General features: G+C 46.0%; 1 protein-coding gene across 1 annotated transcript in view; it reads right to left on the bottom strand.

The window, feature by feature from the left end:
* Positions 1-10,348, bottom strand: part of MYO10 (myosin X) — a 267,646-nt gene that overhangs the window by 36,536 nt on the left and 220,762 nt on the right. Inside the window, 4 exon segments of the mRNA XM_014582836.2 lie at positions 799-1,032; positions 1,805-1,911; positions 9,775-9,889; positions 9,983-10,107. Of these exon segments, the coding sequence (XP_014438322.1) occupies positions 799-1,032; positions 1,805-1,911; positions 9,775-9,889; positions 9,983-10,107 (581 nt within the window).

Below are 10,348 nucleotides of genomic sequence, written 5' to 3'. Positions count from 1 at the left end.
TCACCCCCCAGGGGGGATGGTCACGCCGCAATCCCTTCTCCTCCATTCTCCTCTTGGGATCTTGGGCACGCACGCACACGCGCCCGGCGTGAGTTTTAAGCCACCGGGTCCGGGACGCGAACCACAGTTGACTACGTGGGAGTCCAGCGACATAGCCATTACGTTAACTGCTGGTTCCCAAGGAGATCAAATTTTTTTAAAAAGGCTTTGGGGCCAGCTGATGGTGTGGAGATTAAGGTGGCTGGATCACACATGGCCAACTGCATGTTTCAATCCCAGACCTGGACCCTGACCCACAATCCAGATCCAGACCCTGACCCACACCCACACCTGGACCCAGACCTGTGCCCAGACCTGCGGCCAGACCCAGACCCGATGATTTGAGAAACACAGCAGGTGCATGAGCTTGCATGCGCAAAGGAGAATGAAGGAAAAGGACTGTGGTGTGACCATCCCCAAAAAGCAAGGTGCTTTCTGACTTTCCCCTCCCATTTTTGGGTGAATAGGAGGCCCCATAGCAAAACAAACAAATTAAAAAAAAAAAAAAAAAACCCAAGAAGGAAAAAAAAAGGCTTTGTTAAGTAGAGACGGGCCTCCTCCTCTGCCAGCATATCGATTCTATATGCACAGACCCTAGCTGGGTCTGCAATGCTGCCGGGAAAGTCGGACACTCCAGCTGCCGAGAGCTACCGTTGCCACAGTAGGTGCCACACAGCCCCGGGGATCTTGCTGCACAGACGCCAAGCCTGCAGCTCGCAGTAACCCTCCTGCTGCATCCAAGCAAAGAAGGTCTTGTACCTTTCTTCTAGCTCCCGTCGCTTCTTCTCTTCTTCTTCCTGTTTCCTCCTTTCTTCCCGCTCCCTCTTCTCTGCCAGCAGTTGTCTGAAAACTCGGCGAGCAATCTGCCCTCTGAGTTGCTTCTGGAAAATTATGGCTGCTTTTTTCAGGTGCAAAAACCTCCTCCGCAGAAGCAATGCTCTGTAGTTCTTCTGTATGATCACTACACAGTGAAGGATCTTTCTGTATTGCTTTCTGAAAACAAAGAGAGAGCAACAGCAGAGCGGGTGAGGAGCTGAGGCACTGAGCTCTGCAGATGACCCTCACATTAAGGCTGGAAAACAAAGGAAGGGGACCTAGTCTGGACAGGATACTCTCATTAGGGAGAGAGCAGAGAGCAAGGAGGCCTCTTTGGTCAAAACAAAACATCAGGAAAACAAAAAAAGGATAATAACAAACAAAACTAAAGAAAGAACCCTATCACTAGCTTGACTAAGTAAACATATACACCCTAATGCTGTCTCTGTACAGTCCTGGGGTGGGGGCGATTGAGTAAACAAGAAGAGGGACCTGGAGTATTTTCTTGTTCTATGAGAAAAATCCAAACCAAACCAAACCACCAGCAGAGCAGGATGGCTTTGTACACAGCAAATGCAATGTGCAAGGTTTTACATGGTGTGCTACTCAGCCGACTGAAATGCACAGGAAAAGGTGCTCCGCTCTGCACACAGGAATAGGCCTCTCTAGACAAAATGATCAAAGTAACAGCTGGCTGCTGTGGCTTCAATGCACAATGCAGAGGAAGCAGGTGATAATTTAAAGATCTCCCTGCAGACATCGAGAAGCAATGAGCATTCTTCTCTACTTTCGGCCCAGGTGAGGCTAACTGAGCTTCCTTCAGATAGCTAGGAGGTCTGATATGGGAATTCCCTCGATGCAAACCACTTGAGCTGCTCCACCAGGACACGCAGCAGAGGAAGGGCCCCTGATGGAGCTCACCACCTTCTCCCCTCAATATAGTTCTCACCGGGCCAAGTATCCCAAGATGTGGGCTCGGATCACCATGGCTGCCCGGGTAACTTCCTCCTCCCTCTGTTTCTCAAGCTTCTGCTCCAAGGATTCTCGAAGAAAGACCTGCCCAGGAGGGAATCACATGTCAGAAGCAAATACTAAGGTAGAAGGAAGACATCTCTCAGGCAGAGAATCTTTGGGGGAAAGGCTTTTTTTTTTTTACTCCTTCAATTTGCCCCCAGGTCACAAGGTCATGCCTTCTAGAAGAGTGCTTTGTAAACATCCCACCTCTCATGGAATGCTACATCTGTAAACCCAATGAAGACATATCACAAGAAGGAAAGAACAAAAAAGACATAAAATACAAGCCTCATTTTGGGGTCATTATTATTAGACTCAATAAGCATATAAAGATGCCAAATTGCTGCTGAAGTTTCTAAATACGTATCTTATCATGGACAAAGACAGATAATCCATGAACCGGCATGGGTCCTACATTGAGTCTAAGTAACAAGAGATACAGAAAAAAGGAGGAAGAAAGGGGGGAGAGGGAGAGAATGCAGGAAACTTCCAAAATTTTATTTTGCTATCACACAGAAACCCTCTCTTTAGGCCTGCTAAGTGATTACAATCAAAGTATCTTGGCCTCAAAACCTTTAAAGTGCACATTACAAATACTGGCAGTAAGAATGCAATCCTATGGCCGGCCCTCTATCCTAGTGGTCAAGGAAGCTGCATCCTACATGGCCAACCATCATTCAACCCCAGCCGTGGCAGCTTGGAAAAAACACTGGGCGCATGTGCATGCATGCCCTAAACCCTGATGGGATAGAGAAGAGATTGCCGTGTGACCATGACCCACTGGGGGGTGCTGTTGCCCTTGCCCTTACTCTCTGGTGAGCAAGTACACACTCTGCCAACTTCAAAAAAATAAAAAAGAATGCAGTCCTGAACACTGAATTTGAAATGAAGAGCTGAACCATTTTGGCTACACCTCAGTTCTGCTCTCACCAGCGTACCAGTCAGGACCCAATAAACTGTGGCTGTTTGCTGGCCTGCTTCTGTGAGTAGACACCTCAATCCTATGCTTGTCAAGTAAAGTAAGCATGTCCAATTACTGGTACATTGTATTAGAATTCTTAACTTTTGAAAAGATATGAAATGAGAACTCATAATCACAGTTGCTTTTAATTCTGCAAGTTCAGATTTAGTACATGCGTTAAAAGTTTTGAATTATTCCCTAAAGAAACTAGAGCCAAATACTTGTATGCTTTTCTGTTCATGGTCAGCATGGAGGCATTTAGGTGCCTCCGCTTTTAGTCTAAGCTCCCACAAGTCATTCGAGCCTGAAATGATGCATTTTGTACTCTTGAAGGCACATTTTTCCAGACTCTGCCCCATCCCTCCACGACATCTGGGAAAAAAAAATAAAGGGTCCTTTTTAGGCTCTGTGAATATTTGCTTTGCAAATTTGCTGCCTTGCAACTCACAGGAGCTGCTACTATTTCCCAGGCTCCTGAGAATTTGCAAAACTCTATAATTAATTCTCCAGAAAGCTTTCATACACTCAATCCACTTCCTGTAACTGTGGTTAATATGCTCTATTGAGGCAAAAGCCTGTATCCTTAGCAAACAAAAACAAATTGTCTGTAATTTTAAAGGGCAGAAGACACAAGTACGAGGCTTGTTTGGTGTAATAATGATTAAAGATGTTGAGAAATTCAAATTCTTGGTATTTAACATAAAACCATGTATCAAAGCAGTTTTCATCAAGACTGGAGTTTAAAGAAGCAAACTTTTGAGGGTTTTGTTTTATTTTTTGGCATTATATTATCTCCCCCTAATGGCTTTGCTCCCATGAGTGTGTAGAAGTTATAAAACCAGGGACCAGGGGAACCAGCAGTTGGCTAATGGCTATGTCGCTGGACTCCCACATAGTCGACCGCGGTTCGTGTCCTAGACCCAGTGGCTTAAAACTCACGCCGGGCGCGTGTGCGTGCGTGCCCAAGATCCCGAGAGGAGAATGGAGGAGAAGGGATTGCGGCGTGGCCATTCCGCCCAGGGGGTGATTTCTCACTTTCTGTCTCTATGTCTCTCTCTGTCTGTCTGGTGAACGCACATGCCCTATAGCGAAAATCTCTCCAAAAAAAAAAAAAAAAACAGCAGGTGGCATGGTGGTTGACATGCTGGACTCCCACATGGCTGACTATGGTTCGAATCCCAGACCTAGTGGCATGAAAATCACACCAGGTATATGTGCACATGTGCCCAAAAACTCAGGAGGAGAATGGAGAAGGAATTGCAGGGTGGCCAAGTCCCCTAGGGGGTGGTTGGAGAGGGTTTTGCTACAGGGCGCATGCACTCACCAGAGAGATAAGAGAGACAGAAAATAAGAAATCACCCCCAGGGGGGATGGCCACGCTGCATCCCTTCTCCTCCATTCTCCTCTTGGGATCTTGGGCCCGCACGCACACGCACCTGGCGTGAGTTTTAAGCCACCGGGTCCGGGACGCGAACCACGGTCAACTACATGTGAGTCCAGCGACATAGCCATTACACTAACTGCTGGTCCCTATGTCATAAACCTTTAAAAAAAAAAAAAAGTAATAAACTCAAACCCTGGGGAAAAGAGGTTGTGGGGACATAACGGGTTGACTCTAATGAGTGATACATTAATGAGGTGAATAAATTGGAAACTTTTTTTTTTAAGAGATTTTTTGCTATAGGGTGCATGCACTTGCTGGAGACACACAATCCCTTCTCCTCTGTATCCTCTTAGGATGCTGAGCATGCATGCACATGCGGCTGGTGTGAGTTGAAGCTATGGGTCCGGGACTTGAATTGCGACCAACTACATGGGAGTCCAGCATCTTCACCTTTACATTACCCGCTGGCCCAATAAATGGGAAACTTTTTTAAGGAACAAATGTCTCTTCCATTACCAGAAATTTGAAGAAAGTCACCCGAGCCACAGTGACATAGATTATTGGGTGCCACTGCACAATGTTGGAACCTTACAAGAAGGTCCGAGGTTCTCATCTGAGATCTGGATTCAGGCTAACATACCAGGTGCCCCTGTGATCTGGCTGGCTGACAGGCTGGCAGGGAGCAGTAAGACCCCGTCAGGGGCCCCTATTTCTCTCTCTCTTTTCATAAACAAAGAAGTCTGAAAAATGGCTTTGCTGAACTCAGAATCAGAGAAATACCAGCTTTAGTTAGTTTTCTGCTCAGTAAAATGCCAGTTCTTCATCTGCCTATATTGGGTGCTCAGGAAAGTCACAACAGTTATTTGTATAGAAAACACATCATGACTTTTCCAGTGACCTAGTAAGTTATACTGCCACATCCTCACTTAAAGCCTCCTTCACTAACTTGAAGGGCAAACAGACAGACCAAAATGCTCTTAAGAGACCAGACTGGGCTTCATTAAGAACATCCTATTTGGGGACCAGCAGTTGGTATAAGGGCTATGTTGCTGGACTCCCATGTAGTTTGACCATGGTTCAAAGTTCTGGACCCGGGGGTTTAAACTCACTCAGGGCGCATGTGCACGCATGCCCAAGATCCTGAGAGGAGAAGGGATTGTGGCGTGGCCATCCCACCTTGGGAGTGATTTTTCACTTTCTGTCTTTCTGGTGAGCACACGAGCCCTATAGCAAAAACCTCTCAAAAAAAAAAAAAAGAAAAAGAAAAAGAACATCCTCTCTGGAGCCATCTCCATGACCAGCAGTTCAAATCCTGACCCGCAGCCAGGCATGTGTGCATGTGTGCCCCAAATTGCTGTATGGAGAAGTAAAGGAAAAAGGATTGTGGCATAGCCACACCACTGAGGGTACTTTCTTCCTCACCATCTCCCTCTCTGGTGAGAACACGACCCCTCTGACAAATTAAAAATGGATAATTAAAAAACAAAACAAAAAACCACATTGGACCAGCAGGTGGCATAATAGTTATATCGCTGGACTCTCACCAAGTCTAGGACCCAGTGGCTTGACACTCACTTTGGGCACATGTCTGTGTGTGCCCAAAATCCTGAAAGGAGACTGGAGGGGAAGGGATTGTGGTGTAGCCATCCCCCCCGGGGAGTGATCTCTCTCTCTTTCTGTCTGTCTCTCCAGTGAGCACATGCACCCTACAGCAAAAATCTCTTAAAAAAAGAGAAAACTCCAACATGAATTTTTGCAACCATGCAGAGAGTTGTGTTGTGGTGAACCCAAGTCACATGGCCATGCTCCCAGGGCCTGGCCAAAACTGAGTCAGCATGATGGAAGCATCTCAGAGCCTCAATCAATCCACTGAGCGGCTCAGGAAAAGGCACTGCCTGTTCCAGGGGTGGCAGGGTTGAACTTGACTCAACAGCCAACAGGAACAAGTTTATGTGGCCCCTTTTCCCATTATTTTACATTAGGATTCTATTGATTGGGGATCAGCAGTTGGCGTAATGGCTATGTTGCTGGACTCCCATGTAGTTGACCATGGTTCGAGTCCTGGACCTATGAGGAGAATGGAGGAGAAGGGATTGCGGAGTGGCCCTGCCCCCTGAGGGGGTGACTTCTTGCTTTCTGTCTCTCTGTCTCTTTCTGGTGAGCGCACGTGCCCTATAGCAAAAACCTTTCCAAAAATAAAATAATCTAAGAAAAAAACCAGATTCTATTAATTATCTTAAAACAGTGTTCTTGGGGTCGGCAGGTGGCGTGGTGGTGAAGGGCACTGTACTCCCACATGACCGACTATGGTTCAAGTCCCAGACCCGGCAGCTTGCTTTCTCTCTCTCTCCCCACAACACACACCTTTGGGTAAATTAAAATTAATTAATTAATTAAGTTAAATTTAAAAAAAGAACAATGTTCTTATAAAAACTGTAGCAGGTTTTATTGCCATAGAATAAAGCAAGCTCTGACAAGGTAGTACAGTGGCCAAATAAAGCAAGTTCTGGCAAGGTAGTGCAAAGGCAAAATATTCTGGAGTCTTGAGGCAGAGAGTACAAGTAACTGCTCAGGAGAAAAGTGCATCAGACTCTCCTACAAGGCTCTTTTTTTTTTACTGGACAGGCCTCCCTCTTCTGTATTGGTTACCCCAGTCCTATAGATAAGAATTTGTGCCCTAGAAGGACTAAGCTGTTTGATAATAAGCCAGCCACCTCGACCTGGTGCCATTTTTTTTTTAATTGCCAAAGGGTACATGCACTCACAGAGAGAAGAAATAGAAGAAAGCACCCCTTAACGAGGTGTGTCTGCACCGCAACCCTGTCTCCGTGTCACCATCCTGTTTGGATTTTGAGTATGTACACACACAGGCCTAGTGTGTTTTTCAAGCCATCAGAGCCAGGATGTTAACTAAGATTTGCCATGTGGGACCCTCCCTTAACCACTGGGCTCTGGGACCAGTCCTGGTGCCATGTATAACTCTGATTTCAATGGCCATATTTCTCTCTGTGGCATATGGATGAAACCTCATTTACCAAAGGATCTAGACGTCCATTAGAGGTTCAAGGTTTCGAATGCAAAGACTTCCTGGTGGTGACACTGAAACACACGCTGGTGAGTAACGAAATCAAATGTAGGTCAAAGTCAAAGCTATCTAGAGGACACAGCTCAAATGTTTTCCTGTTCACATTTACCTCCTAACGTCTCTACGGACAAATAAGCTACCATCCAACTTCTACTTCTAACCTTTCCCCAATTAAAATTGAACTCTTCTGAGCCAGCAGGTGGCATGGTGATTAAGGTGTTGGACTCCCACAAGGTCAACCACGGTGTGAGTCCCAGATCTGGTGGCTTGCTCTCTCTCTGTCTCTCTCTGTTGAGTGCATGTGCCCTGTAGCAAATTAAATAATAATAATAAATAAAATTAAATAAATCATTAAAAAACTTAACTCTTCTTTAAAGACTTTCTTTCCTTGAATACAAATGGTCCCTGACCTATGATGGTTCAACTTATGACTGTTTAACTTTACGATGGTGGGAAAGTGATATGCATTTGTTGGAAACTATATACAGAATTCTGATCTTGTCCTGGGCTACCGGGATGCCACATCATGCTTTCTTGTGCTGTGGGCAGTGGCGTCGGCAGCTCCCATTCAGCCATGCCATCGCCAGGGTAAACAACTTATACTGTACTCTACTATACATTGTGTTCAGTCAGCCACAGGAACCACTCAGCACTTTGTCATAAAGCAGGCTTCATATTAGGAGATTTTGACCAACTGTATGCTAACATTAAGTGTTCTGAGCATGTCTTTTTGTGCTCACAGCAAAGATAGAGACTGTGAAAGGGCAAGTGAGAAATCACTTCCAGGGAGAATGGCCCATGTGCAATCCCTTCTCCTCCATTCTCCTCCTTGGATCACAGGCATAAACTATGCCCAGCATGACTTTAAAGCCACCGGGTCCAAGACCGAAACCACAGTTGGCCATGTGGGAGTCCAGTAGCTTAGCCACCATGCCACCTGGCCATGTTAAGGTAGGCTGGGTTAAACTACAAAGGTCAATAGATGAGGTATATTAAATGCATTTTGACTTACAATACTTTCAATGAAATGGGTTTATTGGGCTCTAACCCCACCAGAAGCTGAGGAGCATCTATACTTTGGGGATCTCACTCCCATCTTTCTCCTTAAAGAGATTATACTGCACTATTTATTTGTTGTAAGTGAATGTCTCATCTTCCAACGACATAGTGAAAGGAGGACAGCACTCCTTGCTGTGTTCCCTATGCCACCCCAGGTGCCAAGCCCTCCTTGGGCCTGACTTCCATAATACAAACTGTAAGGCAAGTTGGACAGGTGGTTGGTGCTAAGGAAGAGGCTGCTTGCTAAAGGCAGAGGAGAGTCCTAATGAGCTCGGCTATTACTTTCTGCATGAGGTAGTGAGATAGGCAGGTGTTCGTTTATAGAAAGTACAATTGCTTTCATTACTAAAAAAAAAAAAAAAAAAAAAAAACAAAAAAAAAACACAAAACAGACTACTATACTGCCAAGAGCTCTCCTGAGCTCTTTTTCTAAAAAGTCTATGTTCCTTTGTATTCTCTGGACTGGGTTTTCGGGAAACCACAGGATTTAGGATTGCTGGCATCCTACACACAATAGCTGCTAGGGCTGCAGGGATAGCATCCAGCATGTAAATTATAGAGTTAGAAGGCTCTGAGGTCTCACCTCTTAAAGGATGGAGGTACCTCTATGACACTAAGTGACACTGGCCAACATAGTTGATAGCCTAAATGAACACATACACGTGCGCGTGCGCACACGCACACACACACACACACACACACAAAATTAGTATGAGATGCTTCCCTATAGAAGTAACCCCTAATGAAGCAGTCCCTGACAAGTCAAGGACTTCAAATAAATTATTAGTAGTAGCTGTCTAGAAGACGAAAGACTACAGCAGGTGTGACCACAGGTGGACCTGTCCAATGTTAAGCCATCAAGGGACTGGCTGGTGGTGCAGTGGTAAAACCTAACACCCGCCCACATGGGAAGATTCTGGTTTAGACCCGGAGACTTCGTTAAGTATGCCAGGAACATGTTCCCGATCCAGGGCAGGCTGAGGCTGGGAGCAGACCATGGCATCAGGACCCTTATGAGGGTACTGGCGCTCTCTCTGTCTCCTTCACTCATAGAAGAAATAAAGAAACTTATAAGGCAGGGCAGTGGTGGTGTGGTGGATGATTCAGCTGGATTGCATATGGCCAAAGGCATGGTCTAAATCCCAGACGTGACAGCTTGAAAAACATGCCATGCGCATGTGTGTGTGTCCAAAATCCCAAGAGGGAGAAGTGAATGGAGAAGTGACTGCGTAGTGACCACACCCCATGGGGGCTGAGTTCTCCCTTTCCCTCTCTAGACTGGCGAGCACTGTGGCAAAATTAAAGAGAAAAAACAGCGAGCACTCAATTAGTAGCATCACAGGACATGAAGCCCCGTGAGTGTCCCCTGACTTCCTTGGGGTGCTCGCAGAAGCTGCTGTCCCTCCACAATGATACCTTGGTCTTCCCCAGCTGCCACTCGCTGTTGGAGGCATCGTGGAGCTGCAGGAGAGCCGTGCACTTCCCACGGACGTCCTCGGGCAGGGCCAGGTTCCTCATCAGCACTTTATACCTGCAGTACACAGACACGGTGTCACCTGCTGCTACGGTTCCGCTTTCCCCAACCCCTCTGAAAAGAAAAGCGATCCCTTCGGCTCCTTCTTGCCTTTTGTAGAAATCCTGGAAGGGTCTTCGGACTGCATACCCAGCTTTGCGAATTCTCACTGTCTCCAGCATCCCCGAGTACCGCAGCTGGTTCAGGACAACCGCCTGGTCAAACTGGTCTGGCATCTGAAAGGTGGGAGAAGGTGGGGTAAGCTTCAGTAGACAGAGTTACACAAGATGGTGTTAACAAGGCTGACCCCACAGTTATCTTATACACGCATGCAGACACACCCGAGAATTCTGAACCTACACAAAGATACGGAGTTTTATTTTATCTTATTTAAAGAAAAGGCTTTTTTTCTTTTTTAGAATTATTTTTTAATTTTTTTTCTTCTTATTCTTCAATTTTACTAAAGAGAAACAGGGC

The sequence above is a fragment of the Tupaia chinensis genome, unplaced genomic scaffold, assembly GCF_000334495.1.
Source record: "Tupaia chinensis unplaced genomic scaffold, TupChi_1.0 Scaffold143836_1, whole genome shotgun sequence".
Lineage (NCBI taxonomy): Eukaryota > Metazoa > Chordata > Mammalia > Scandentia > Tupaiidae > Tupaia > Tupaia belangeri.
Note: the sequence above shows the minus strand (reverse complement) of the source record. Positions and strands in the feature narration are given on the sequence as shown.